Below are 26,481 nucleotides of genomic sequence, written 5' to 3' on the forward strand. Positions count from 1 at the left end.
AGACCTTCCAGGGCTCTGGAAAGCACGATTTCTGAGGGAAGTTCGCTGAGCTGGGAAGACACATCTGAGGGCGGCGTGGGGCTGTCCCAGAGGGCGGAAGGCTTTTCGTTAGAAGCTGTGAGTGTGGATCCTGAGCGGGAGGGCGGGGTGGGGCCTCCCGGCCAGTGGAGGCAGGGGCAGGGGGGCGGCCCCAGGCTCAGGGACCCCCCCCCCCCACTGAAGTGAGGAGCCCTCTCCTGAGAAAGCCGGTTCCTACTCCAGGTGGGAGGTTGGTCCATGAGACCGCCCGGCTCTTAGGTGGATTGTGAGTGGTTTACTGGAGAATTCGAAGAGGAGAGCCAGCTGAGAGGTCGGTTACACTGGTGGCCCCACAGTTGGTCTGTCGGGGCTGCTCCCCAGCTGGGCCCCCTCAGCCCGACAGGCCTTCTTTCCGGTTTGCCCAGGTCTGCGACGAGCCCCACCCCTTGCTGGTGAAGGAGATGATCCAGCACTGCGTGACCGCCAACATCGATGAAGCCTACAAGGTTGGCCTCGCACCCTCTTCCCTGGGTGGGGGGTTCTGTACCAGGGACTTAGTGTGTTGTTCCACTGAATTTTTTTTTTTGAGAGAGAGAGAGGCTGTGAGGGGCAGGGGGAGCTCATGCTCACCGAAGTGGGACTGTGAGATCATGACCTGAACTGAAGTCAGATGCTTAACCGGCTGAGCCACGCAGGCGCCCCCTTCCCTTGATTCTTAGAATGAGGCTAGTTGGGTACACATCGGAGGAGAAAACTGATTCTGGGAGACTGAATTTCTTGCTCTAAATCACACTGTTGACAAGCACTCAACCTGCGACTCAGAATGCCACCTTTGTGGGATTATAGCCCCCACAAGGGGATTTTGTCCACCCAAGACCTGAGGAGAGACCAGCCCAATGCCTGATGTTTCAGCCTGACATTCCATCTGTCTGCAGGGGGCGGGACTTCATCCTCCGGCCCTTCCTAGGGAGTGTGGGCATGGCTTCCTGGGACCCGGTGGTCCCTGGTCATCCGGGAGAGGCAGGACCCGGGGCTTCTAGGCTTACGATGGAGCCTAGACCCGTGTACAGATCCCAGGGGGCATCTTCAGGGTGCCGGTGCCCCTCAGGTCATAGGCTCGATCCTGGGAGGTCCCCCACACCCTGCTGCCAGCAAACTAGGCCAGAAGTGGACTGGGTTTAGGGCAGGGCCAGACATAACACGAACCCGAAGGGTAAGGCAGGGAGACCTGGGCAGAGACCCCGACACACGGCCTAAAGGCCGCCTTCGGATTTATGAACACAGAGCTTCCCTACTGCCCCCCACCCCGCGTCCACCCCAGGATGCCACCAAAGTCAAACAAGTGGTCCTAGACGCTGTAGCCTGGGTGGGCTGGGGGGCGGTGGTTGGAACTGGGGCCTTGAGAGGGCAGGAGGCGGGGAGGAGCCAGGCGCAGTGGAGGTTTTGTGAGGCTAGGCCTGCAGGGGGCGAACCTTGGGCCTGGCAGCAACAGAGTGCGCGGCTGAGGGTTCTGCCTCCTCCCCCAGGGCCTGCTGTGAAGATTAACCCAGCTTTCTAGAAGCCTTGGGTAAAGATAGTACCCGGCTCTTGTGGTAGATCATGCAGCTCATTTTCAAACATTTGTGATATCGGGGCGCCTTCCTGGCTCTGTCAATAGAGCCTGCAACTCTTAATCTTAGGGTGTCAAGTTCAGGCCCCACATTGAGCTCGGAGCCTACTGTAAATAAACAATAAAACATTTGGGACTTCCTCTTTGCCTGCTGGGAAATTCATGACCCCCAGGCGATCCGGAAGGCGGAGCCCACCGGCCGCTCCCCTGAGTCGCTGGGCTGCCCTGGACAATCCGTCCATGCCCTGCAGTGTCCGGCCCAAGACTGGTGTGGCTTCAGCCTCGTGTCGTCCCCCCACCCCGGTACCCTTGTCACCACCCTGTCTCTTCCTCCGTCCAGATTCTTGCTCACCTGTGGCATCTCGGCTATTCGCCGGAGGACATCATCGGCAACATTTTTCGAGTGTGTAAAACCTTCCAGATGGCAGAGTACTTGAAACTGGAGTTCATCAAGGTCAGTGAGGGGACAGCGACCCCTCCCTCCCAGGGAGTGTGGGGAGTGTGGGCCACGCCGCGGTCTCTTCGTCTGGCTCACGGGCCGGGCCCCGGAGGGTGCGCAGCGAGTGTCCCCGCCACAGCAGAGGCAGGCGGCCGCCCGTCCCGCCAGCCAGCGACCCAGCGCTCCTTAGGGTGGCTCTTCATTTGAGAGTGACTTGTTCCCGTTCACCCTTAAGGTCCAGTTAACTGAGATTTAATTTACATGGAGCACAGTCGGCCTCTTGGGTGCCTTCTGTTGACAAAAGTGTTCGGTCTCCTTTGAGAGAATCCCACAGCTCTGGGATCCCCACTCCCCAAGTATATGTGCCCCTTTGTAGTCAGCCCCTCCCTCAGCCCCCAGAGACCGCCGATCTGTTTTCTGTATCTCCTGTTTGCAGGGACAGAATTTTCCAGAATATCCTATACATGGAGTCAAGTAGAAGGGAACTTTTTTTTTTAAGAGAGAGAGTGAGCGGGGAGGGAGCAGATGCGGGGTGGGGGGTGAGAATCCCAAGCAGGCTCCACACTCATTGCAGAGCCCAATGCAGGGCTCGATCCCAAGACCCTGGGATCATGACCAGAGTCGGATGCTCCACCGACTGGGCCACCTAAGCACCCCTCCCCCCTTATCTATCTATCTATCTATCTATCTATCTATCTATTTTTAGAGGGCCTTTGAGTCTGGCCACTTCTTCGCTTGACACCTTTAGGATTGTTCACGCGTTGCGTCTGTCAGTGGGTCGTTGCCTTTTGTTTTGCGTTTGCGGGTTCCCCAGTCGAGGGGACGTTTGGGTGTCCGGGTTTGGGGGACTCCGAATAAGGCAGCTGTAAACTCTTGTGTGCATGAATTAGCATGAAGGTGAACCTAAGTTTTTATTTTTCTGGGGTAACTTTCCAGGAGCTGAGCTCGCGCGTTGTACCGGTAGGGATAGGTCTGACTTTTCAGGAAACGGCCGAGCCGATTTCCGGAGCGGCTGTGGTATTTTGCATTTCCACCAGCAGCGTGAGTGTTCTAGATGATCCACGGCCTGGCCGCCACTCAGGACGTTCGGCTGATGTTTTTTAAAGCCGTCCTAATAGGTGTGTAGTAACGTTTGGTCGTCGCTTCGCTGTGCATTCCCAGTAACCGGTGATGCCGAGTCCTGGTGCGTGTGTTGATCAGCCTTCCACCGTTTTCAGCGAAGCATCTGTTCAGATCTCCCAACTTTTGAATCGGGTTGTTTTCTTGTTCTTGAGTTTTTGAGAGTTATTTATATATTCTAGCTGCAAGTCCTTTATCAGATGTGTATTTTATAAATATTTTAATATTTTCTCCAAGCCTGGCTTTTTTTTTCCCCCTTAATAGTATCTTACAGGGAAATATCTCAACATCCCCTTAGAAAAAAATAAACTGAGCTCTAAACATAACCCATTAGGACCAAGAGTTTATTTCCCAGCAGGAGTGTGAGTTTGTTGCACCGAGTTTAAGTAAACTATCAGTTCAAGTTAGAGAAAAACAAAAAGCGCTCCTCACGTACTAACCAGATTTACATTTGCTTTGCTTTCAGGAAATTGGATACACTCACATGAAAATAGCAGAAGGCGTGAACTCACTTCTGCAGATGTCAGGGCTCCTGGCCAGGCTGTGTCAGAAGACAATGGCCCCGGTGGCCAGTTAGGGCGGAGAACTCATCGGATCGGGTGACAAGAGCCCTCCTCGTCCGTGAGACCTCTGATTCGGAGAAAAGTGCTGCCTGAGACCAGCATGGGGACGCGCCTTCCTTTCACACAGTCATGGCCTCACCTTCACGCGGCTGCCACTCGTGTTTGCGTTCAGCCTCAGACTCACGGACGCGGTGACAGATGGAAAGGCCCCAGAGAACCCCCGGGGCATGACACCCAGTCTGGGCCTGTGTGGCATTTCAGCTCATAAAAAAGCCGCACAGGGGCGCCTGGGGAGCTCAGTGGATTGAACGTCCGATTCTTGATCTCGGCTCCAGTCATATTCACATGGTTCATGAGATCAAGCCCTGAGTCAGGCTCTGTGCTGATGTCACGGAGCCTGCTTGGGATTCTCTCCTCCAGACCCCGACTCTCTGTCCCTCCCCCACTCATGCGCTCTGTCTCTCTTTCTCAAAATAAGTAAACATTAAAAAAAATACAGTTTTATCAGCAGTCAGGCCACCAGGAAACCGGCTTCCTGTCTCTGCTCCTTGCATCATCCAACGTAGAAAAGGTGATTTAGGTGGTAGACTGATCAAGCTGACCGCAGTTCTTCCAGAAGCCTGGAGGACAGTTCGTGGAGTAAGGGCAGGGGTTGCTGTAATTTACTATTTCGACAGACATCTCAGAGCAGCCTGGGGCAGGGGCCCTTCAGCGGGACGGGCAGCAGTCACGGACGGTGTTCCAGGCTGCACATGCTGCTTTAGAACTCCCCAGGGAATTTTATGTTCATCTGCATGACTGCCCCCTGCCCCCCCATGAGGTAGGTTTCTCCTTCATTTTTTTTTAAGTATAAAAAACACCAATTGTGCATAAAAAGTAGAAGGACGAGGTGCCTGGGTGGCTCAGTTGGTTGAGCGTCTGACTTCGGCTCAGGTCATGATCTCGTGGTTCATGGGTTTGAGCCCCGCATCAGGCTCTGTGCTGACAGCTAGCTCAGAGCCTGGAACCTGCCTTCAGATTCTGTGTCTCCTTCTCTCTGTGACCGTCCCCTGCTCATGATGTCTCTCTCTCTCTCTCAAAAATAAAACATTAAAAAGAAAGAAAGAATGATACAGTAAACATCCCATCTCCACCACCCATCTTAACGGTTTACCAACACGGCCATTCTGGTGACCTCTGTGTTCCCACCCCCATTCTGGTTGTTCTGAAGCAAATCCCTGTCATGTTACAGGGGTTGGGGGTGACTTGGTGCCTGTGATTGGTGGTCTCATATGGAAGTTTTCATTGAAAACAGTTGTGGGTTGGGGCACCTGGGTGGCTTGGTCAATTAAGCGCCGACTTCAGCTCAGGTCATGATCTCATGGTTCCTGAGTTCAACACGGGCTCTATGCTGACAGCTTGGAGCCTGGCGCCTGCTTTGGATTCTGTGTTTTCCGCTCTCTCTACCCCTCCCCCCAACTCATGTCTGTCTGTCAAAAAAAAAAAAATTTAAATTTTAAGAATATTTTTATTTTTGAAAAAAGATTTTATGTTTTACTTATTTTTGATACAGACAGAGACAGAGCATGAGAAGGGGAGGGAGACGGAAACACAGAACCGGAAGCAGGCTCCAGGCTCTGAGCTAGCTGTCAGCACAGAGCCCGACACAGGGCTTGAACCCACGAACGTGAGATCTGACCTGAACCGAAGTCAGAGGCTTAACCGACTGAGCCACCCAGGTGCCCCATTAAAAATATTTTTATTTTTGAGAGAGAGAGAGAGTATGAGCAGGGGAGGGGCAGAGAGAGAGGAAGACCCAATCCGAAGCAGGCTCCAGGCTCTAAGCTGTCAGCACAGAGCCCAATGGGCTCAAACTTAGGAACTATGAGATCATGAGCTGAAGTTGGATGTAAATTTTTTTAAGAAAAAGAAAACCGCTGTGTGTGTGCTGTGCTAGTTCTGCCCCGTGGGCTCATGGACAGAGGATCCTAGCAGCTCGCCTCGTGTGTCCCCGCAGCTGCAAATAAGCAGATGGTGCTGGAAGCCAGGCAAGCCCATGTGCCTTTCCTTTAGTCCTCTTCTGGCCCAGGGTTGGCAGCTCTCGAGCCCCCTTCCACTCTGCCATCCCTCCCAGACAGGCCTGGTCACCTGCCCAGGCCATATCGTTGAATGGGGACACGAAACCGACACAGGAGAGGCTCCCAGATAACTGGCTCTTTGCCTTAGGGCTTCAAGAAAGAGTTAAGGTCCTCAACCTGCAAGGCAAGATTTTATAGAAACATAGTTTCTCTGTGGTCCTATTTTTCACCTGGAGCGTCTATGGTCCCTGAGAGGTTTTCAGGGGGGACCCAGGGCCCAGAGGCATCTGTCCCCCACCCCCAGTAACTGGAGCCTTGAGCCCCCCCTCAGTCCTGCCGCTTCCCACTCCTTCTGGGCCTGTGGGATCTGGACTCCTCGGTGGGAAATAACAAGTGGCCAACGATTGTGTCGTTTTCCCTTCTCACCTCCCAACCTGTGGCATTAACTTACGGAAAGAGGACTGGACACCATGACCAGGTTGCTGTTCCCAGCACGCCTTCTCTCCATCTCCCTCCAACCCCCTGCCCCCCGTCTTGGGGGGGCCCCAAGGCCCCTTTCCATTAAGCAAGAGGCTTGACTTTCATGCCCTTAGAAGGTTTTGCATGAAGCAGAGAAAGCAGACATGAGAATTGCTACTTGTGAATGAAAACACTCTATTGAGATGTTTCAGTTGAAGGAAGCATCTTGTTTCTCTGGCCGCGGCTTTTCTGACTCAGAAGGTCTCTTTGGGCCCTTGCCCTTCGCATGAGAGGCTGGGTTTCTGCTCCATGAGCTCAGCCGAGGCCTGTTTGGGGCAGGGGGGATTTAAGGACAACCACCGTGCTCCTCTCCTTCTCCAGAGACGCAATGCACTTTGTCCACAGCAGACGTTCCCACTGGCAGGCATGGGGTTGCTTGTAGCCTCATTTCTGGCAGGTAAACAGGCCCAGAGAAAGCAGCGCTGGGGCTCCCCTTCACTCTTCTGAAATTACATGTAATGCTTCTAGGGGGTGAAATAGACCCGAATCTCTGCCCGGAGATGTCGATTATTAAATATGGCTCCACCTACATAAATTAACTGTACAAGCTCTGGACCAAGAAAAAGATCCCAGCAACCGACATTAGTCAGCAATTTGGGACCTGAATCCAAAGCAAAAAAGCTCCAGGGGTACCAGTGAGGCACGATGTTCTAGATGTGGGGACAGGGACGCAACTTGCCCTAATCTTGGACATCCGGTCACGGCAGGAGCTCTGGGCTCCCTCGGAAGCCCGGCAGGGGGCCGGGAGGGGGGTGGTGAGTCCACCTGTAACTGTCCTTTCCCCGCCAGTTCCCTGTGGCCCAGCGGATGGTCCTCAGACGTCAGTGCATCTCCCAGGAGGAACCGTGGGGGGTCCAGCAGTAGAGAAGTGACCTTTGGGGCCGAAGTAAATAGTCCTCTGAGCTCGGTGGCTCCCTCAGCTCCTTGAACGAAGATGAAAAGGTTTGTTAAAGGGAAAAGGGTTGTCTCAACAGCAATCTGTTGCCTGCGCACCAGGGTGGCTGGTCCAAGGTCAGGGTCAAGGTCAGGAGGGGTGGCGATGGTCAGTGGTCAGCCGCCTTCCTACAGCAGGGCTGAGAAGACGGCCTTCCTTCCCTTTGAAATCCTGCCTGTACCCATTGACGCCGGCCAGGCGGGGGTTAATCTGCACAGGGCAGCGCTCTGCCCTGTGACCTGCGTTCACCTTCAAGGCCCCGTCCTCTCCGCTGCTGCCCACAAGGGACACCTGCCAGGAGCACCTGCTCTGACTCAGCCCTGCTTCCGCCTCGCCTAGTAGCCCTTCCACTTATTCAAATCCAGGGATCACGTCACTCCAGCCTCCATCAGGCCACTGTGGATGCTGCCCAGAGTCCAGCCCCCTGTGCCGGACCGGAGGCAGGAGGCAAAGGTTCTGTCCAGCCACAGCCAGACCCCGAGCTTGAGCCTGCTCTGTCCTTTGTGTCACCCTATCTCCCACGGTCATTTCTTTCAGCTCAGAAACCTGTATAACGGCTCTGGCTCCTGTCCCGTGCCTCTGCTTCTCTGCTCCCCTCTCTGAAGTGGAACTTCTAGAATGTTCTCCATGTCCTATCTTGAGACTCCCCTGCTCTGAGTTCAAGATCCGCACCTAATCCCCTGCCACCAGCACCTGCCAGTGCTTGTCTTGTGCCTGCTCACACCCTTCCGACGGGAGTGCTTCTCTGGGGTCCAGGACACTGCTCTCCGTTGCTCTGTCCCCCAGCCTCAGGTCTGGGCTGGGGGAGAGGGTGGGGAAGAGCTCAGTGCTGGCTCCCCTCCTGGCCTCGCTTTCCCTGGTGACAGTCGTTGCTTTCAATGAAGATACCTCCCTGTCTCCAGCCTGGCCTCTCCCCGGATCCAGGCTCAACCCTGTACCTACCCACACTCTCCTTGTGGGTGCCCCCAGCCTAACGGGTCTAGAAATAAGCTGGCCTTGCCCATAAGACCTGCTCTGCCCACAGCCTCCCCACACCTCAGCTGGGGACAGTGACAGCCTCTCAGGCAAAAACCTGCTGCCCCGGCTCCTCCCTCTCTACCAGGTGCTCCCACACCCAATGCACCAGTGAGTCCTGTCGGCAGCTCCACCTTCAAAACCTCCCATTTGGGATGTAACAAATACAGAACATTCCACCAAAACCAACGGAATACACATTCTTTTCAAGTGCACGAGGGATCAGAACAGACCACATGCTGGGCCACCAAAGAAGCCTGATGAATGTAAGAGATAGATCATACCACATGCCTTTCCAGCCACAAGCACGGGAAAAACGGGGGAAAACACAAATGTGTGGAGGCGACATAGCAGGATACTAGCCAGTGGGGTCAACAAAGCCATCGAAGAAATTTTTTAAATGCATGAACACTGGGGCGCCTGGGGACTTAGTAGAGCGTCCAACTCTTGATTTTGGCTCGGGTCGTGATCTCTCATGGTTGGGAGTTCGAACCCCGAGTCAGGTTCTGCACTGTCAGATTCTTTCTATCCCCCTCTCTGTCCCTCCCCTGCTCACACTCTCTCAAAATAAATAAAAATTAAAATAAAATAATAAAATAAAATAAAAGATAAAGATAAAATAGTAAAATAAAATAATATAAAATAAATGAAAATGCATGGAGACGGGGCGTCTGGCCAACTCAGTGGGAAGAGCATGCGACTGGATCTCGGGGTCGTAAGCTGGAGCCCCACGTTGGGTGTAGAGCTTACCCCAAAATTAATAAACTTTAAAAAAAATCAAAAACAAAACCAAGCCCAATTCATGTTTGCCTCCTCCCTGGGCCAAGACGTCACCTTTTACCTGGATGCTCCCTGGTCTCCGTGCACCCCCAGCTGCCCCCTGAATTCCAGTCTCTCCTCAGCATCCGGGGATCCTGCTGCCAGTCTCCCAGGCCACGCCCTCTCCCGTCTAAGAGAACAGGGATTGGGCCTCGAGGCTAGCGCTGCACCTCCCCCTGTCGTCAGACCCTCCGGGTGCGCTGCTACCCCTCTGCAAATCTTTCCGCCAGCAGGGCGGGGAGGGAGCCCCACAGCTGCCCTGGCTTCTCCCAGTCGCACGACCACAGGGCTTATCACCCCCTGACATGCCACTTCCTATCTTCTCTCCGCCTACAGCCGTCTGTGAAATCTCTCCCGCCAGAGTGTAAATCCTGAACGGTCAGGGACTTGGGTGGATTTTTTTCCTCTTAAGGTTTTATTTTTATGTAGGGGCGCCTGGGGGGCTCAGTCAGTTAAGCCTCTGACTTTGGCTCAGGTCATGATCTCACAGTCCGTGGGTTCGAGCCCCAATCGGGCTCTGTGCTGACAGCTCAGAGCCTGGAGCCTTTTTCTGATTCTGTGTCTCCCTCTCTCTCTGACCCTCCCCTGCTCACACTATCTCTCTCTCTCTCTCTCTTTCTCTCTCTCTCAAAAATAAATAAAACATTAAAAAATTAAAAAAAAAAGAATAATGAATTAATTTTTTTAACTTAAAAAAATTATTTTTAAGTCATCTCTATATCCCACGCAGGGCTCAAACTCACAATCCCGAGACCTGCGATCAAGAGTCGCACACTCCACCGATTGAGCCAACTGGGCACCCACGAATGGACTTTGTTTATGACTGTGTCCCCAGCACTTAAAGCTGACTTGTCCTCAGCAGGTGCCGGTTGGGGGAAGTGGAGCAGTGGGCTCAGCCCATGGGCTCATGCTTCTACGGCCCATCCTGTTGCAGGGTCTCTAACAGCCCAGGAGCCGCCTGCTGACAGCCACCTGCCCCTGTGCCATGGGTGAGGACTTGCACAGCCTCTGAGGGCCCTCCGGGGTCTGTCCTGCCTCCCACACTGTGGCAGGGCTACTCTGAGTGGGACCCGGGGCAGTGGCGGATCACTTTGTGCCTTCGGGGCACCACTAGAGGGCCTGCGTGAGCATTTGGCCCCACCCTGGATGACCAAGCCAGCGCGTCGCAGGGTCCAGCCAGGACTGCCATGGGCACCGTCATCTGTCTCCAGGTCCCATCCCTGTCCCTGTGTCCTTCACATGCTGCATCCCATTTGCACCATTTTGCCAGTGAGGAAAGCATCCCAGAAGGTTAAGTCACTCACTCAGGGTTGCAGATACCCACCCGGGACCAACCCCTTCACCCCACAACTCCTCGGCCTCCTGGACCTAACGCCCCCACTACAGCCCGAGACCCATGTGCCTGCCATGGGAGCCGGGGGCCGGGTGGACACAGGCTGTTCAGAGGGCCCAGCACTCAGGGGCACAGTCTCAACACCTGACAGAGCCCCCCCCTACATGTCAGCGCCCATGGATGCTGCCCCTTGACCCCTTCTGGGACCCCCACATGGCTCCCCCAGCCCTGTCTTCTTCCCTTGGGATGGGACCCTCAGGCCTGTGAGGCAGCGAGGAGAAGGGGCTCCACCTACCTCCCAGGTCCTCACTAGGCTTTTGTGGCTGCCACGCTCTCGTTCACATAATCGGGCTCCTCGTCTGGGCTTTCTGCCAGCGACAGGGGCCTGTCCCTCAGGCCTTGCTCTGCGGACCAGCGGGGCCCAAAGTGGTCAGATGGCTCACGTCGCCACACCCCTGCCTGACCCCCCAGCCAGAGGTTCGGGCCCAGCCTTCCAGTGGGTGCAAAACAGCCTCTGGGAAACGCCACACTGAACAGTGCGTGAGGGTCTCCCATCCGGGGTTTGCCAGAGATCGGCCCACAGGGTGGGGGGCTGCCGACAGGGTTTGAGGGGTCTGCGGCCACTGACAGGCCAGAGGCTTCCCTGTGCAGCCAGCAGCCGGGGAGCCCTCCCGGATCTGACCCCCTGACTCTCCCTCCCTCTCCCCCCCACTGCCCCCCTGGCCCTCCCAGGCCAACCCCCTCCCCCCCAAGACTGATGAAGTCATCCCCGCGGGGGGGGGGGGCCCCCGCCCTCCGGCCACATACCCAGTCCTCTCCTGGATTCCCGCCACTGCCGGATGGACGCTGAGTTCTGATAGTCCTCAGATTCTTCGTCCCCTGCAGGGAGACCCCGAGACAGGGGCTGGCCCGGGCAGCAGCCACTGCGGCCAGTCTGCAGGCCAGCAAGGAGCCAGGGCTCCTCGGGGGAGGCGTCCTGTGCCCTGTGCCAGGCGGCCCCTCGGGGAAGGAAGGGGTCCTCTCAGTGCATCTCACTAAGGCGGGACCCCTGGGGTCTCCTCTAGGCCAGTGCACAGAAGCTGACAGTGACCCTTGCAGCAATGGGGGGCTCTGCTCTCTGCCGAGAAGGTGGGCCTCCCTGCCCCCTCCCGGGACCACAGCCTCACCTGATTCAGTGTCCTTCGGCTTGCAGATGAGCACGTTCTCATATGAATTGGTATCATCATCGTCTGCAGAGGGTCGGGGGAGACAGAGGCAGAGGAGGGGGAAAGGGGGAGGGGGAGGTTGCTGGTGGCCCTGCCCAGCAGGCCTGGCTTTTCCTCCCTCCCTCCATCCTGGTTTCTCTTCCTCCCTCGGTAGGTGACCTGTCTTGCCAAACCCTCAGCCCTGTGGGCCCCCCTGGGGCCTCTGAACATTCTAGACCAGAGCCTTAACTGACACTGGCCTGGCTTCAGCATCCGCCACCCTGGGCTCCTTCACTGTCTTCCGAGGTCACCCCCAAAGGGGCCCAGGCTGCAATTAGGCAGTTGGATAGTTGGCAGGGGGAGGCCATGGAGAGGTGGGATCCGGACTGGGCTGAGGCTGGTCCTGAAGCAGTACCTCCGGGCGGGGTGGGCTGACCCCGGCTTATCAGAGCCTGGCTCACAGCCCCGGTCAGGGGGGAGCTGAGCTCTAACTGCTGCCCCACCCCTGCATCCATCTGTGTCAAAGGGGCCCTAAGAGGCCCTTGGGTGGCTCAGTTCATTAAGTGTCCAACTTTGGCTCAGGTCATGATCCCATGGTTTGTGGGTTCGAGCCCCGTGTTGGGCTCTGTGCTGACAGCTAGCTTAGACCCTGGAGCCTGTCTTCAGATTCTGTGTCTCCCTCTCTCTGACCCTCCTCTGCTTGTGCTGTTTCTTTCTCTCTCTCAAAAATAAATAAAACATTAAAAAAAATTTTTTAAGGGATGGCCCCAAGAGAGGAGGGCCCCTCCCTTATTCAGAATGGGGGGCCCAGGGAGGAGGAGACCCTCCTTTCCGCCCACCACGCGCCCCACCCCCAGGCCCAGCATGGCGAGGCAGGACCGCCCTCAAGCCCCAGACCTGGGCACCTCTCGGCAGGCACTGCCCACCCTCAGGCTTCAGTTTCTTCTCCTGCAAACCCAAGGTTTGTTAAGGGCCTAAGAATCAGGCATCCTCAGAAGCTGCAGGGCTGAGTATGGCGCCCCACCTGGGGCCTTCCTCTGAGGTCCCATGTGAGCCCATCAGTTGCTGCCAAGTCCTGAAGGGGGCCTACACGAAAGGGGGGCTCAGCCTCCCCCGCTACCCCTGCCCCCAGCACCCACCCTGGTTCTCTCACCTCCGTGCCCCGCCACCCACTCCCCTTTCCGCCTCCCAAACATCCCTCCCCTACTAAGCTCCCCAGCTCCAGCACCGGGCAGACCCAGGCCCCGCCCATGACTCCGTGTCCTTCCCATAGCCGCTGGCCCCAGAAATGTGGCTTCTGAGGTGCTCCCCCTCCCCCTTTCCCCCTCCTCTGCCTCACCTTCCGAGGGCTTCTGGAACTGGCCCCAGTTATAATAGTCCGAGGTGATGGGGAGTCTGGCAAGAAAACACAGACACAGGCCGGTTGCTGGGTAGGCCAGTGGTTGGGGTGCGGGCGCCATGGGGGACAGAGGCCAGGGCTGCTCCAGTATATTGTCCCCCCAGGGGCTCATGGGGGCCGGGCCACGCTCTTTCCTGGTCCCTCCGCCCTGGGCCACCCAGCCTGGCTCCAGCCATCTTGACCTGTCTTCCCTGGGCTGCATTTGCCCATCTGTGAGAGGAAGGGATGTCCCTGAGGGCCCTTCCTCTCCGGACTCTATGGAACTTGTCTCCAGGTGATGCGGGATGCGTCCCCAAGACTAACCCTCCCTAGAGCAGCCATGTCCCTGTCCCCACAAGGCCATGGCCACCCGAGGGGCAGTGGTGCTGCCTGGCTCTTCCTCCCTCCCTCCACCCAGCCTTCCCTGGGCCAGTGCTTTCCAGGGCAGGAAGCCTTCCTAAAGGGGGAAGCTCAAAGCAGGGGTGAGTCGGGGTAGGGATGAGGGCCCAGGGCCCGCAGACGACCACTCACATGTAGCCCCCATTGGATCCCCGTCTGCTGCCTGCAGGAGGAGGCCGAGAATTAGGCCCAGGCGCTGGGCTGGGGGCCCCACCGCAGCCCCCCACCCCCAGATCCCACCCACCTTTGCTGAAGTCCTCCAGGTACCTAGAGGACGCAGAATCTGGAAGAAAGGCCGGGCTCATGGCTTCCCCCTGCCCCTGCCCCACTCCCGCCCCCAAGGAAAGGCCTTCCAGACCCAAGTGTTTCCTGCCTTCCTAGCTTTGCATCTGCTCTCCTGCTCCGTGTCCCCTCCCCGCGGGCCTCCCGGCCCAGCACCTCGGGGAGGCCCCCCACCCTCCGCTTGTCTCAGTCTCCCTCCCCCCTACATGTCTGTCCCCCCACCTGCTGCCACCCCTGTGTCTCAGCCCCCCCCTTCCACCCCTGCCCCCATCCTGTATCTAAGGGCCACTCACCCTCAAGGCTGGGAGAGAACCGCAGAAGCTTGTCCTTCCTGCAGGGAAGGGGGAAGGGAGGGGCTGAGGAGGGCTGGGTGGGGAGGAGGCCTTGGGGTCTGGGCACTACAGCCCCATGCCCCCCCCCTCGTAGGGCCCTCAGAAGTCGGCTCTGGGGCTCTGAGGTTCAAGGAGGGAGCGAGGTCTTGGTCTGAGCTCAGCCAGTTGGGGGACCCCAGGATCCTCCTTCTCATTACCTCCTATGGGGCTGTGACCCCTCTGGGCCCGGGGGAGGGGACTTATGCCTACCTTGTTGGTGCCACATCAGAGGCTGTGTCCAGCAGGGGCCCTGGCCAGTTCTGCCTGACCACTGCAAAGGTCAAGGGGGTGTTGGCTGGACCCTCAGACCAGCTAGCCAGCACCGGCCCCTGGCTCCACCAGGTCAGGTCTGGCCACCACCTCAGCACAATGGAGACGGATATGGACACCCCCAACCCTGAGCCCAGGCCCCCCTGTTTGAGGACTCACAGGAATAGGTCTGGGCCACTGCAAAGTTCTGTGGATTCGTTTCCCTGGAAACACATGGAGCTGTGCTGAGCCAGCGCACGGCCTCCCACAGCCCAAGGGACAGACAGGGGCAAGGAACGGAGAGGGGAGGGACAGACCGGGGTGAGAGTGATCCAGGGCTCCCTGACGCCCCCATTCTCTGGACTGCTCCTCAACCCTGCCCCACTGGCTGTCCACTCTTCTCGCACGGCCCCAGGCTGGAGCCAGCGGCCTCCACGGCCACCCCAGTAACCCTGAGGACAGTCATGGTCAGGAGGGTCTGTGGGCAGGGCTGGGGAGGCGGCCCTGAGATTCTGAGGTGAGGGTCACGGGGCTCTTCAGGGATCGCGACCAGCCATAACTTCAGCCCCTTGTGAGATGTTCAAACACACCATTTGCTCCCAAATTCCTGGTGAGGGAACTTCAAAGCTAGACACAGCAAGGTGTCCGGCCATCACCCAGTGTCCCCTTCTCTCTTTGAAATGGATCCCGATGGGGCACCTGGGTGGCTCAGTCGGTTGACCGTCCAACTTCAGCTCAGGTCATGATCTCACAGTTTGTGGGTTCAAGCCCTGAGTCAGGCTCTGTGCTGACAGCTCAGAGCCTGGAGCCTAACGCTTCAGATTCTGTGTCTCCTTCTCTTTCTGCCCCTCCCCCACTTGTGCTCTGTTTCTGTCTCAATAATAAATAAACGTAAAATTTAAAAAAATTGTAAAAATTTTTTTTGAAATGGATCCCTGATTTTTACGGAGGCCCATCTAAAAGACTGTATTTCCCAGCCTCTCTTGTGTCTAAGTGTGGCCCTCTGATCAAGCCCTAGTCAACGAAATGCAAGCCAAGGTTATTTGGATTTCCAGGAAAACACTTTTAAAGGAGGCACTGCCAACAGGGGTGCACCCTTTTTATCCTGCTCCTTCATTATTACTACTTCCTGGAACACAGAGATGAGGGCTGGAGCTCTAGCTGCCATTTTGGATCATGAAGTTCCCTGGAGAGTGGAAGCCACCACTAAGGTTGGGAGGGCAGGTTAGCTGAACATTCAAGCCTTTTGGACTCCTCCTCTGGACCAGAATGGGTGTCTGGCCCAGGCTTCCAGGAGCTCCTGGAAGGCCGAGGGGTCAGGGTGACCTGCTTTAGGAAGGATGTCCTAACTCCACAGGAGAGAGTCAGGCATGGCTTTCCATGGGAGCTGGGCCTGGAACACAGGGTGATTACTTTATGTAGGCTGGCAGGACGGAACCCAAGTAAAGTGGGTTCAGCTCCTCCCATCCAGGCGTTTCCCACTTCCCACAGCGACAAAGTTTCACTTCTGGCTCTAACTCAGGAGGCCTGAGTGGGCAGGCACTGAGAGAGGAAGGCAGAGAGGTGGAGGCGGCCTGCCTTGGGGCAGGGGTGTGGGAGGCACCAGGGGAAGCCCAGACCCCTCACCCCCACTCCCTGTGGAGCTGGTGAGCTGGAGATGCAGGGGGCAAAGTGGTCAAAAAAGCCTGGAAAAGTCTAGCCCCGGCCTGGGGGCAGGGCATGGATGGGGAAACTATTTTCAAATTTCATTGTGGTTTTTCAGTTGCAAAAGGAAATGAGAAAGGGTGTGTGCACGTTTGTACGGGAGTTCCTTCCCCTGGGCGTGCACACAGTGCCGCATGTGTGAGAAGCACACGCATGAGCAAGAATGTGGGCAGCGTGTGGCCGTGAGCGGGCACGCCGGCCCGTGCACACGTGTGCACGTGGGTCTCAGAGGCCCCCAGGCCTGTCTGTTGTCACTGTCCTGCTCGGTGTAAGGACACCAGTGGCCCCTGCCCTCCAGACCCGGACTGTCCTTGGGCCACACCCCAGTCTGTACCGCTGACCCTCCTCCCAGGGCTCAGACACGGAGTGCCTGGGACTTCAATCCCCCAGATCCCGCCGCTTCGCCTGGGGCCAGTGACCCCGGTGCATCTCTCCCCTCCCTCCCTGCTTCCAGCTCCTCTGTGGCTCTCCTGGGCCCTCGGGACAAAGGCCAAGGCCTCCGCCCACGCACCCAGCTCACCTCACGTCCCTCAAGGAAGGCCTGTACCTGCCACCTCATCCCCAGAAGACCGTGTCCACCCCAGTCCTGTCGGCAACTGGCCGCACTCTGGAATGTCCCCTTTTGCCTTCTTTCTTCAAATTCTCCCCACCCCCGCCAACCAGGCTCCTGAGCTCTGAGCTCCCTTAGCGTTTTTTCCAGGGGAGACTCGCATCCACTCTGGTGCTTTGTGCCCAGTCTCTGTTCCCCATGTGGTCCGGGAGGGCGGGGCTCTTCTGTCCAAGCGCCCCCCCCCCCCGCCCCCTGCACCAACAGAGTGGGCTCCCCCGGGCTGGGCTGGGAGCAAGGGGAAGACCTTTGGGGATGCAGGCTCTCCCTCCTCCCAAGGACCACGGGGCAAGGTGGGCGGCAGCCCCTGGGCACCCCTCCCTGGACAGCTCAGGACCTACTGGGCCAGGGACACCAAAGCACTCACAGGCCCCTCTGCTGGTAGATTTTCTCGGACTTCTTCACAGCTGCAAGAACAAGACCAGATTTGCAGGCACTCCAATGCCAGGGTGAGGACCGAGCTTCGAGGACCCCTCCTCTTGTCTCCCCTGTGCCCCGGGCAGGATCCAGATGGGACCTTGGGGGCCAGCCCGCCAATCAGTGTGGGCCGCCTGCCACTGGCTCGGTGTGTGCTCACCATCTGCTCAGGAGAGCAGAGCGTGGAGAAGGTGGACGCTGCGGGTAGCACGGCACACCCCACCCTTTTTCCAGAGTATTCCCCGCCTCAGACCCGTTGACCCAGCACTACCAAAGCCCCACAGTGAGCCAGCCTCCTCATCTTCGGAGTGTGGTTTAGGGCTTCATCCCTGCCTCGTGAAACCTGGCTTTCTGCCCACCCACCGCAGCCAGGTGTGGGTCCGCCCTTGTCCCCCACCGCGCTGTTACCTGGCCGGGAGCAGCGCACGCACAGGCTGACCACCGTCCCCAGCAGCAGCAGCAGGGCCGCCCCAGTCCACAGCAGCTCGGCGTCCATGTTCATGGCCACTCCTAGCCACGCGTCCTGCAGGGCTGCAATGTGGGTCATCCTGTGACCATCCCTCCAGGGTATCGCCCTGCTCCGTCCCGCCACGGCCCCACATTTGAACCCAGGCCCTGGGAGCTCCGGCTCCCCTCCCCGCCCCTCCCCGGGAACGGGTCAGGCTGGAAAGAGCCCTGCCCCCTCATCTGACCCCGATGCAGCACCTCTGGCCCCAGGGCTATCACCAATATTTGGTAGGTGCTGGAAGGTTCTGGGGACCAGAGAGCACCAAGTGCATATGCCCTATACATGCCTTGGCTTAATCCACACAACTGCCCTCCCACCATTTCACAAATATAGAAACTGAGGCTGGAGGGGCGCCTGGGTGACTCAGTCGGTTGAGTGTCTGACTTTGGTTCAGGTCCTGATCTTATGTCAGAGCCAGATGTTGGGCTCTGGGTTGACAGCTCGGAGCCTAGAGTCTGCTTCAGATTCTGTGTCTCCCTCTCTCTGTCCCTTCCCCACTCCTGCTCTGTGTCTCTCAAAAATGAATAAACATAAGAAATTTCCGAAAGAAAGAAAGAAAGAAAGAAAGAAAGAAAGAAAGAAAGAAAGAAAGAAAGAAAGAAAGAAAGGAAAGAAAAGAAAAGTGAAAGAGAGAAAAAAAAGGAAGAAATTGTAAAGAAAAGAAGAAAAGGAAAGAAAAGGAAAAGAAAAGAAAAGGAAAAGGAAAGAAAAAAATGAAACAAAACTGAGGCCAGAGATCCCAGCTGCAAAGAAAAAAGATAGGATTCAAACTCCAGCCTCGGGCCCTAACCCTGGCTCTACTCACAGGGTACCCTGTTGCCTCCTGTAAACCCAGTTTTGCTTCCTGAGCTCAGTCCGTGGCCCCTTCGGCACAGGAGCCCCAGCAGCCAGCACCCACCCTGGGACGTTTCTCTGCCCACATCAGGAGTGGGATCTCCTTTCCCTAAGCACCGAGGGGGGCCTGGGGGCATAAGGGGTAGAAGGGTGCTCTGGGTAGAGAGGCCTGGCGGGGTGTGCTGGGAGCGAGGGCTGGAAGGGGGTCTCTGCAGGGTGAGGAGACTCTGAATCCCTCCTGGCCTCGGGCCACTGCTTGGTCAGTGACTGGTCCCAACGGTGGAGCCACACTGAGATTGCCAGTCCCCGGAGAAGCCACAGGCAGCCACACACCAGGGCCTGGGGAGTGCAGGTCCAGCCTGGTTGGGGAGGTTTCCAAGAAGAATCCCTGCGAATGAGACTCAAGTCTCCTGGCAGTGGCTGGAGACACAGCTGAGGGCCACAGGGGGTCCTCCAAGGGACCCTGCCTCAGGGCAGGCACGTGGAGCCCACACCCAGAGGCCCCAACCTATGCACACCTGTTTTTCCTGCCTCAGTGACCTGGGAGGAGGGCTTCTCCCCACTTTACAGCTGGGGAAGGCGAGGCTGGGGAGGAAGTGGAGCTTTGTACTGCCCCTCCTGCCTTGGGCTCCCCGAGGCCTAGCCTGCAGCCTGCGGTCCCCTTCACCTCGCCAAGCTTCCTGAGTCCTTGTGGCAAAGATGACCAGGAACCTCCACGCAATCCCGAGCCTCCGTCGGGGCCTCACGGAGAAGCCACCCACCGAGGGAGTCGGGAACAGGAGCATTGCCCCGTCCCCCCAGAATGCTGTCCGGGTTGAGTTGAGCGCTGTCCTCCCGGCTGGCACACCCTCCTCCTTCCCTCCCCCACTCCTCTGGGCCGCCCCAGGGCCCTTCAGGCTGTGTGGGCCTGGGAGCACCTGGGTGGAGGGAGGATTCCAGCTTGTGCCTCGGAGGCTCTTGGCCTCAGTGTTCAGTCTCCACAATGGGAATCAACCTTGCTTCTTGGACCTGGTTGTCCTGGGACAAGCAACGAGTTGGGGGAGGGGTGGGGGTCTGGTCTGGGTCAGCCCCCACCCGCCACTGGGTGGGGGAAGGGAGGGAGCCCAAGAACACAGTGTGTCTGCCTCTGCTGACACCCAGCCCCGCTGGCCGACGGCAGCCCCTCTACAACAGGGGAAATAATGACACATCCCTCGGCTTTGTCGTATGAGGCCCAGCGTCGAGATGGTGCACGGAGGCGCTAGTGTGGGACAACCATGATCGCCATCGTCAGGGTCCCGGTGGACTAGGGCGGGGCAGCCACAGCCTTTTGGGTGCGGGGGTGGGGTGGTGTACCAGCAGAACTGTCCCGCCTGGTCCCCCAGACACGCAGGCCGGAGCCTCCCTCCACATGGGCCGCCCAGCCCCTCAGGTGTCACAGACATGCCAAGTATCACGTGGGAGATGCGAGCCCCCTTCATTCAAGGGAGAAGAGGCAGGCACCTTGTCCATGCTCCCCAGCTAGCCCGTCAGAGTCAGGGTCCCAGCTCAGGCCCAGCGCACTCCGAAGGCCACGCTCCTTTACCCCTTTCTTAGAATTCCACTTTTAAGAAGCATGAAATGTTTTTTGCAGAGAGGCCAGGGTGAGCCCAACGTGTGTGGCGGTCACCAGACTGAGATCTGCCCTCGGCCGGGCTTTCCCACCCTGGCCCCACAAGCGGATGAGGGCTGGGGGAGGAGGAGGCTGAGCCCCTCAGAGGCAGGCCCTGGGGCCCCAGGAGGGCCCCAAGGGGCAGGCATCGCTGGGCGGGGTGGGGCGGTGAGGCGGCCATGGCCGCAGGCTGCAGGCCAAAATAGCACAAGGGGAAGTGCGCAGTTTTCAGATGAACAAGGTTTGCAACAGCCCTCGGTGGGAAAGCCCTCGGGGCTAGGCCGGCCAAGCCCGGCTGCCAGCCCTCCTCCTGCCAGAGATGGGGAAACTGAGGCCCATCGGGGCTGCAGGGCAGGCTGGCGGGGCAGGAGCGGAGTGAGAGATTTGGATCCGGGCCCTGGGAAGGCCTGATCCGCTGGGCCCTGCTCTGATGTCTGTTCCCTTTTCCCGTGTAATCTCGGCCTTCAGATAAGCCTAACCAGGGGCCTCTAATCAAGGCTCAGGATGCTCGAGTGGCCAGTGTGGGGGCCTGGGCAGCCCTTGTCCTGGAGCAGAGGTGAGGGATGGCAACGGCCGAGGTCAAGATGGGGGGGATGGTGACAGAGCCGGGCACAAGCAGGTCCCCGGGGCGTCTGCCCTGGTGGACCGAGAGCAGAGAGCCAGTGTGCCAGGCTGGGGGTTGGGTGGGGGTGGCGGGAGGGCGGCTTCCATCTGGCCTGAGGCAGGCCCTGGGTACGCTTGCCTGTGGAGTGTCACCCGTCCTCCCAGAGCCCGGCGGCAGGGATGTTACAGCCCCCATTTAACAGATGAAGAAACCAGGGCTCGTGGGCCTGGCCCCTCACCAGTCTCTGGAGCTGATAGGAGACTGTAGTGGGCCGGGAAAGGCGAGGGCAGGAAGGTGGCCAGAAACAGGCTGCCCCTGGGTCTCCGGGAAAGCACTTCCGAGCCAGGGGCGCCAGGGCAGGACCAGGCCGCAGCGTCCTGGCATCTTCCCAGCCCACCCCGCGGGCGGCATCTCCCCCCACAGCACTCCCACTGGGCCGGCCCCCCCCCCACAGTGGGGAGTCAGCCTCAGGACCCGTGCCCCCGGGCCAGGCTCCGGGCGCTCCTGGGAAAGACTCACCTGAGAGCTGGGGGCTCCTCAGTGCGGCCACTTCATCCTGAGCCCCACACCTGCCCGAGCTGACGCCAACGCCACAGACGCTGAGCGGGCAGCAGGCAAGGCAGCGGGCTTCCTGTCAGCCCCTGAATCATCCCTCACACATCCGCTGCTCTGCCGGACAGGCTCTGCTGTCACCAGACGGAGACGCAGAGCCACTCGCAGACACAGGGAGAGAGACAGACGCAAACAGACGCACACATACGCACACTAAATACACACATGTAAAAACCCAAGTCACACAGAGAGGAAGAGACATACACAGAGGGACTGGGAGAAGGAGAAGGAAGTGGAGTCCCCCCTCCCCCTCCAGGCAACCAGAGAGTAGGAAGATCTGGAAAGCCACACACTAAACACACACACACACACACACACACACACACACACACACACACACACACACACACACACACACACACACACCCTTTGAGAGGGAGAAGCACACAAAAAAGACATCCAGGCAGGGAAAGAATGAGAGATAGACAAACAGACACACATACACATGCACACATGTACAGAGTGTCCGTTCTCCTCCAAAAACAGGCAGAGCCTGAGCCTGAGAGGGACCAACAGACACAGACACAAGACAAGAGACCTACTTGCAGACTCTCAGAGATGCACAGAGAGAGAGAGAGAGAGAGCAAGAGACACTCAGGCTGCACGAGTCCCAGGGAATGAGACAGGCACTCACACGCACACAGCCGTGCACGCTTGCACGGAACATGGGACACAGGGCCGCACAGCAGGTGCTTGCTGGGACAGACAGGACGGCGCTGCAGCCAGCCCCACATAGAAGTCAGAGGGAGCGGGACAGGGAGGAGAACTGAAGGACAGAAGGGGCAGATGATTAGGAGCCAGGGCTCACCAGCTGGTTCCCAGGGACCCCTCCTGTGGCTGCTGCTCCTACGCCTACACCCTGTCCACTTCATGGACTCTGCACCGTCTCCTGACCCGTAAATACATAGGTCGTTTAGGTACCTCCTGTTACTGGGCATTAAGTGACTTGCCTAAGGCCATCGAACTTGACCCCTGGGAAACCCACCAGGGTCCCCAGTCCCGGTTAGTCTGGAATTTCAGAGCCCGGGCTCTCTGGTCCCAGGGGCCCCTTTTGGCAGGAGAATGGATTTCTCTTTCCGGGTGCCCAGGGCTCAGGCAGGAGGCCCAGCCACAAAGGCACGAGCAGGCCGGGCCGGGGGCCGCCCACGGCTGCCACCCCATGGAAGAGATGGGTAGTGCACCAGCCAAGCCTTGATATGGGAGATCTCAGGGACCTCACGCCAGGAGCCAGCCCCCCATCCCAGGGCCAGGTGGCACTAGGACAAAAGCCAAGGCCGTCTGACCCCCAGAACCATGCTTGTGCGGGCACTACCATACTCCCTTATTCCCTGCTGAGCGATACTGCAAGCGGTTCCCATGGTAACTAGCCCCTTGCATGTCACTTTTCTTATACAGGTGAGAAGACTGGAGGCCATTGGAAGCTATGCTGGATTTGAACCCAGACTCCAAAGCCTCCAGTCGATGGTCTTCCCAGCACCCACAGGTGCAGGGAGGTAGGTGGTGTGCGCCAGCAGCTTTCTGTGCTGGGACCACCTGCCTGAGCCGCACTGAGGCAACTGGGACAAGTTGGTGTTGGTGTCGATCGGTCCCTGGACTGTGCACCTGCCTGGGCTCTCCTGCTGGCAGAGATGGATGGACAGAACCTCACACGTTCAACAGGAAGGAGCTGTCCTCCTACAGGACTGGCTTCTGTCTCAGGCCTTAGCAATGGCAGAAATGACCTCCAACCACTGGTAAGGTGTCAAGGTCAATCTGCAGTGGGACCTACACCCCAGACCCTCTCTGAGCTGATTTTTTCTTTCTTTTCTAAAGTTTATTTTGTAAGAGGGGGAGAGCACAAGCAGGGAAGGGGCAGAAGGACAGAGACAGAGAATCCCAAGCAGACTCTGAACCACCAGCACAGAGGCTGATGCAAGGCTCAAACTCTCAAATTGCCAAGATCATGAACTGAGTCAAAGTTGGAGGCTTAACCGACTGAGCCAAGCAGGAGCCCCTGATCCATTTTCCCTCAGTGATGGGGGTGCAAAGACCTCTCCTGCACCACCGGAGTAGGAAAAGAATGCCGTCCCCTTTCTAGGTACTTCCCAAATGCCTCTGAGTTCTGTTTACAAACCACTGAATTGTGAAATCAGGAAATAAGCTTTGAAAAACTAGACTGTTCACGTCCAGTTGTGTAAATTCTAATAAGGTTTTTAATTTTTTTGTAATTCCATGGTTTTTTTGTATATGACCCTACGAAACTGGTCATTTAAACCAGTTTTAAGTGCGATTCAGCATTACATTCACAATGTCTTAACTTTCCCGTCACTCCAAGACACGTGGCTTTTCAGTTCCCGGAGTTCGTGCTCTGTGTGTTACACAATCGACATACCCAGGTAGTAACAACCTGAAAACCTTGGCAGTTCCAAGCTGAGAATCTTCTGGGGCCATATAGATCCTTTTTTTTTTCTTTAAATGTCTTTTTATTATTTATTTTGAGAGAGAAAGACAGCATGAGCAGGGGAGGGTCAGAGAGAAGGAGATACAGAATCTGAAGCAGGCTCCAGGCTCTGAGCTAGCTGTCAGCCCAGAGCCGACATGGGGCTCGAACCCACAAACTGTGAGATCATGACCTGAGCCGCAGCCAGACGCTTAACCGAGCCACCCAGGCGCCCCTGGGGTCATGTAGATCTAAAGGCTGAGGGGAAGCTATGTATTTTCCACAGAAAAATCACCTTGAGAAGTGTGTTCAACATTCTAGAAACCCCCGGGGCTGGCATGTCTGCCACCCTCAAACCTTAAGATGCAAATGAGCCTCCCTTCCACTCCTCCCCGAGATCCTGACATCTACACTTGGCTGTGAACTCACCGTGAACTCACTCCCGGAAGGCACCTACTCTCATTCTTCTGCCCCCCCCCCCCCCCCCCAGCCACAAACAAGCATTTCTGAAGTGTGTCGCATCTGACAAAAGCGCCACTGCGGTCCATCACATCATTGCGATGCCTACGGTTCATTCTGTTGTCCGAATACAGGCTTTGCGGCCGTGGGAGTTCTCTGGGTCTGGGGGACACACCCGGGAGGGGGATGTTCATTCAATGTGCAAGTTAATTCCCAAAGCGACCGCCCACTTACATGCTCATCTGTAAGACATGAGACCACAAACCCTAGCAACTGGCTAGTCAGCTGGTGCCAAGCGCCACTTGAGTGCGGTCCTGCCCAATATTTCCTTTCTTTGTGGTCCTGATTCACAATGCCGGGACTGCAGGGGGGGCGAGACTTATTTCCTCTTTGTTGAAATACCTGTTAACACCTTCCTTCTCTATTGAGTTTTTCTCTTGACAATTTGCAGGACTTTTTATCTATATACTTAAAATGTTTTAAATTTATTTACTGATAGAGCAAGCGTGCGCAAGCCGGAGAGGGGCCGAGAGAGAATCCCAAGCAGGCCCCATCCCGGCAGCTCAGTCTAACGTGGAGCTCGGTCTCGTAGGCCGGGGGATCAGGACCGGATCTGAAACCAAGAGTCTGATGCTTCATTACCACCCAGGCGCCCCTGCAGGCATTCTTTACACACCCCTCATCTTCTGTTTTAATTGTTTAACCTGTCTTTCCATTTTGTTTGTTTTTTGATAGAATACTTTTAAAAAATATCTAATGAGCACACTCTTCGTGTCGAGAGTATAATGCATGTGAGAAAGGCCTCTACAAATTCCGAGGAGTCCTGGTGATATTTACAGAATCTCTGGGCTATCTGACAAGCTGCTCTGATTTCCCTCCTTCCCAGTCCCATTCAGAGAGAGAAGTTTCTGGGCCAGTAATGATTTTATGGACCTGGTCTCCGACAGCGAACAAAAGAACGGGCACAGGAAACAATGGTCTCTGGTGTCGGAACCCAATCCCAAAGAGCCGGCCACCGTGAAACAGCTTTTGCCTTTGTGTTTGGTACCGTGCACACGGAGGGAGGGTACAGATGGGGAGGAGGTCAGGTTATGACTGAGCACACCGTCCTCATCATTTCGGTTCACGTCCATGACACTGCAAAAGGAAGCCTCTCCGCCGGTCGTGTTAACTTCACGTGGCATAAAGCATCTCCCAGTGTAGACCAGCTGGGGAAGCAGAGGTCAGACCCAAGCTCTTCACCGATCCGAAGGGCAGAAGCGGGGAGGGGAGGCCCAGGCCGTCCGCACGGGCTCCCTGTGGCGCTGCGGGGTCACGGCCATGTGTACGCCTGGTGAACCGGGTGTGGGGAGCGGAGGGCAGATCAGGTGACGGCCGCCTGGGGCGCAGCGTGGACTGGGGGATCCTTAAGAGAGCCCAGGACGTGACACCCTGCCCTCCTCCCCCTCTGACTTCCCGGAAAGAGAACCGGCAAGAAGGCCACTGGGCCAGACCCGCCTGGGTTGCCACCAGACGCAGGGCCCTGGCAGGTCCCACTGTGGTTACCACTCAGAGAACCAACCCCGCCTGGGCCAGCGGCGCCCCATGACCGCAGGAGCCACGTGGATCTGAGAAGCAGGCGGAGGGAAACAAGAGTAGTTAAGGTACTACTCGTGAAAAGAGCTGATGATAAGGCGGGCTTTAAAAGAAACAGGGGTGCCTGGCTTGCTCAGTAGAGTACCTGGCTTTTGATCCCAGGGTTGTAAGTTTGAGCCCCACATTGGGCCCTGTTTCTTTCTTTTATAAACGTTTTTTATTTTTGAGAGAGAGGGACAGTGTGAACAGGGGAGGGTCAGAGAGAGAGGGAGACACAGGATCCGAAGACAGGCTCCAGGCTCTGAATTAGCTGTCTGCACAGAGCCCCACATGGGGCTAGAACCCACGAACTGAGATCATGACCTGAGCCCAAGATGGCCACTTGACCGACTGAGACACCCAGGCACCCCTTTTCTTTTTCTAAAGTAAACTCCAGGGTGAGAAGCCCCAGGGGCCACAGCGCGCTGCTTCCCTGCCCGGCACAGGGGGCTGCTCCTAGCGCGTCTCGGGCGGAGGCTGCTTTACAGGTCACTGTCGATGGGCTCTTCTTCTCGACTAACTTCCCTACCAAGTAACATCCTTCAACGAGAAACCTAGGCCCTTCCTTCAAAATCCCGAGCCGACCGTGGATGCCGGGCAACAAGGCCAGCATCTCCCTCCTCTACCCAAACGCACACCTCCTGGCCTCTTCCTTTCGGCCTCCTGCTAGGAGCTCCCGGGAGAAACGAGACCTGAGTCAGGAGGGGCAGCCCGGGCTCTGGAAGCCAGTCGTGCGGACTTCCCTCCTGAGACCCGGAGAGACGATCTGGCCCCCTGACAAGATGG

The 26,481-nt window shown here is 57.3% G+C and overlaps 2 protein-coding genes and 1 long non-coding RNA gene across 7 annotated transcripts in view; 2 read left to right on the plus strand and 1 right to left on the minus strand.

Annotated features, from left to right (window-relative positions):
* Nucleotides 1–4,099, plus strand: part of RFC2 (replication factor C subunit 2) — a 17,215-nt gene extending 13,116 nt beyond the window's left edge. Inside the window, exons 9-11 of the mRNA XM_029949191.1 lie at nucleotides 444–524; nucleotides 1,968–2,081; nucleotides 3,652–4,099. Of these exons, the coding sequence (XP_029805051.1) occupies nucleotides 444–524; nucleotides 1,968–2,081; nucleotides 3,652–3,762 (306 nt within the window). The 3' untranslated portion in view covers nucleotides 3,763–4,099. The remainder of the gene's footprint in view (nucleotides 1–443; nucleotides 525–1,967; nucleotides 2,082–3,651) is intronic.
* A 2,340-nt stretch (nucleotides 4,100–6,439) lies between these two features.
* Nucleotides 6,440–21,381, minus strand: LAT2 (linker for activation of T cells family member 2). 5 transcript variants are annotated; one of them, XM_029949587.1, is made up of 13 exons: nucleotides 21,111–21,378; nucleotides 17,424–17,546; nucleotides 16,966–17,005; nucleotides 14,468–14,511; nucleotides 14,249–14,309; nucleotides 13,961–13,998; nucleotides 13,630–13,668; nucleotides 13,518–13,548; nucleotides 12,948–13,003; nucleotides 11,591–11,653; nucleotides 11,232–11,423; nucleotides 10,720–10,828; nucleotides 6,440–7,247 (listed from the first exon to the last, which is right to left on the minus strand). In XM_029949587.1, exons 2-12 carry the CDS (start codon nucleotides 17,515–17,517, stop codon nucleotides 10,734–10,736), a joined length of 753 nt encoding a protein of 250 aa, XP_029805447.1. In that variant the 5' UTR covers nucleotides 17,518–17,546; nucleotides 21,111–21,378; the 3' UTR covers nucleotides 6,440–7,247; nucleotides 10,720–10,733. The 5 variants fall into 5 exon arrangements, with proteins under 5 accessions (XP_029805447.1, XP_029805450.1, XP_029805448.1 ...); XM_029949590.1 differs by having other exon boundaries at nucleotides 11,232–11,303; nucleotides 21,111–21,374; XM_029949588.1 differs by lacking the exon at nucleotides 13,630–13,668 and having other exon boundaries at nucleotides 21,111–21,381.
* Nucleotides 20,225–24,779, plus strand: LOC115300018. The gene is made up of 3 exons (XR_003912465.1): nucleotides 20,225–20,543; nucleotides 22,599–22,936; nucleotides 24,581–24,779. It is a non-coding gene; the product is annotated as an uncharacterized LOC115300018 (long non-coding RNA).
* The last annotated feature ends 1,702 nt before the right edge of the window (nucleotides 24,780–26,481 follow it).

The sequence above is a fragment of the Suricata suricatta genome, chromosome 8 (assembly GCF_006229205.1).
Source record: "Suricata suricatta isolate VVHF042 chromosome 8, meerkat_22Aug2017_6uvM2_HiC, whole genome shotgun sequence".
Taxonomy (NCBI): Eukaryota; Metazoa; Chordata; class Mammalia; order Carnivora; family Herpestidae; genus Suricata; species Suricata suricatta.

What these genes read in the sequence shown, in the direction of transcription:
- LAT2 (XM_029949587.1), bottom strand. Translation starts at nt 17,517, where the DNA reads ATGAACATGGACGCCGAGCTGCTGTGGACTGGGGCGGCCCTGCTGCTG. An exon ending in CGTGCGCTGCTCCCGGCCAG is followed by an intron (nt 17,006 to 17,423) that starts GTAACAGCGCGG and finishes TTGTTCTTGCAG; the next exon opens with CTGTGAAGAAGTCCGAGAAA. An exon ending in ATCTACCAGCAGAGGGGCCT is followed by an intron (nt 14,512 to 16,965) that starts GTGAGTGCTTTG and finishes ATGTGTTTCCAG; the next exon opens with GGAAACGAATCCACAGAACT.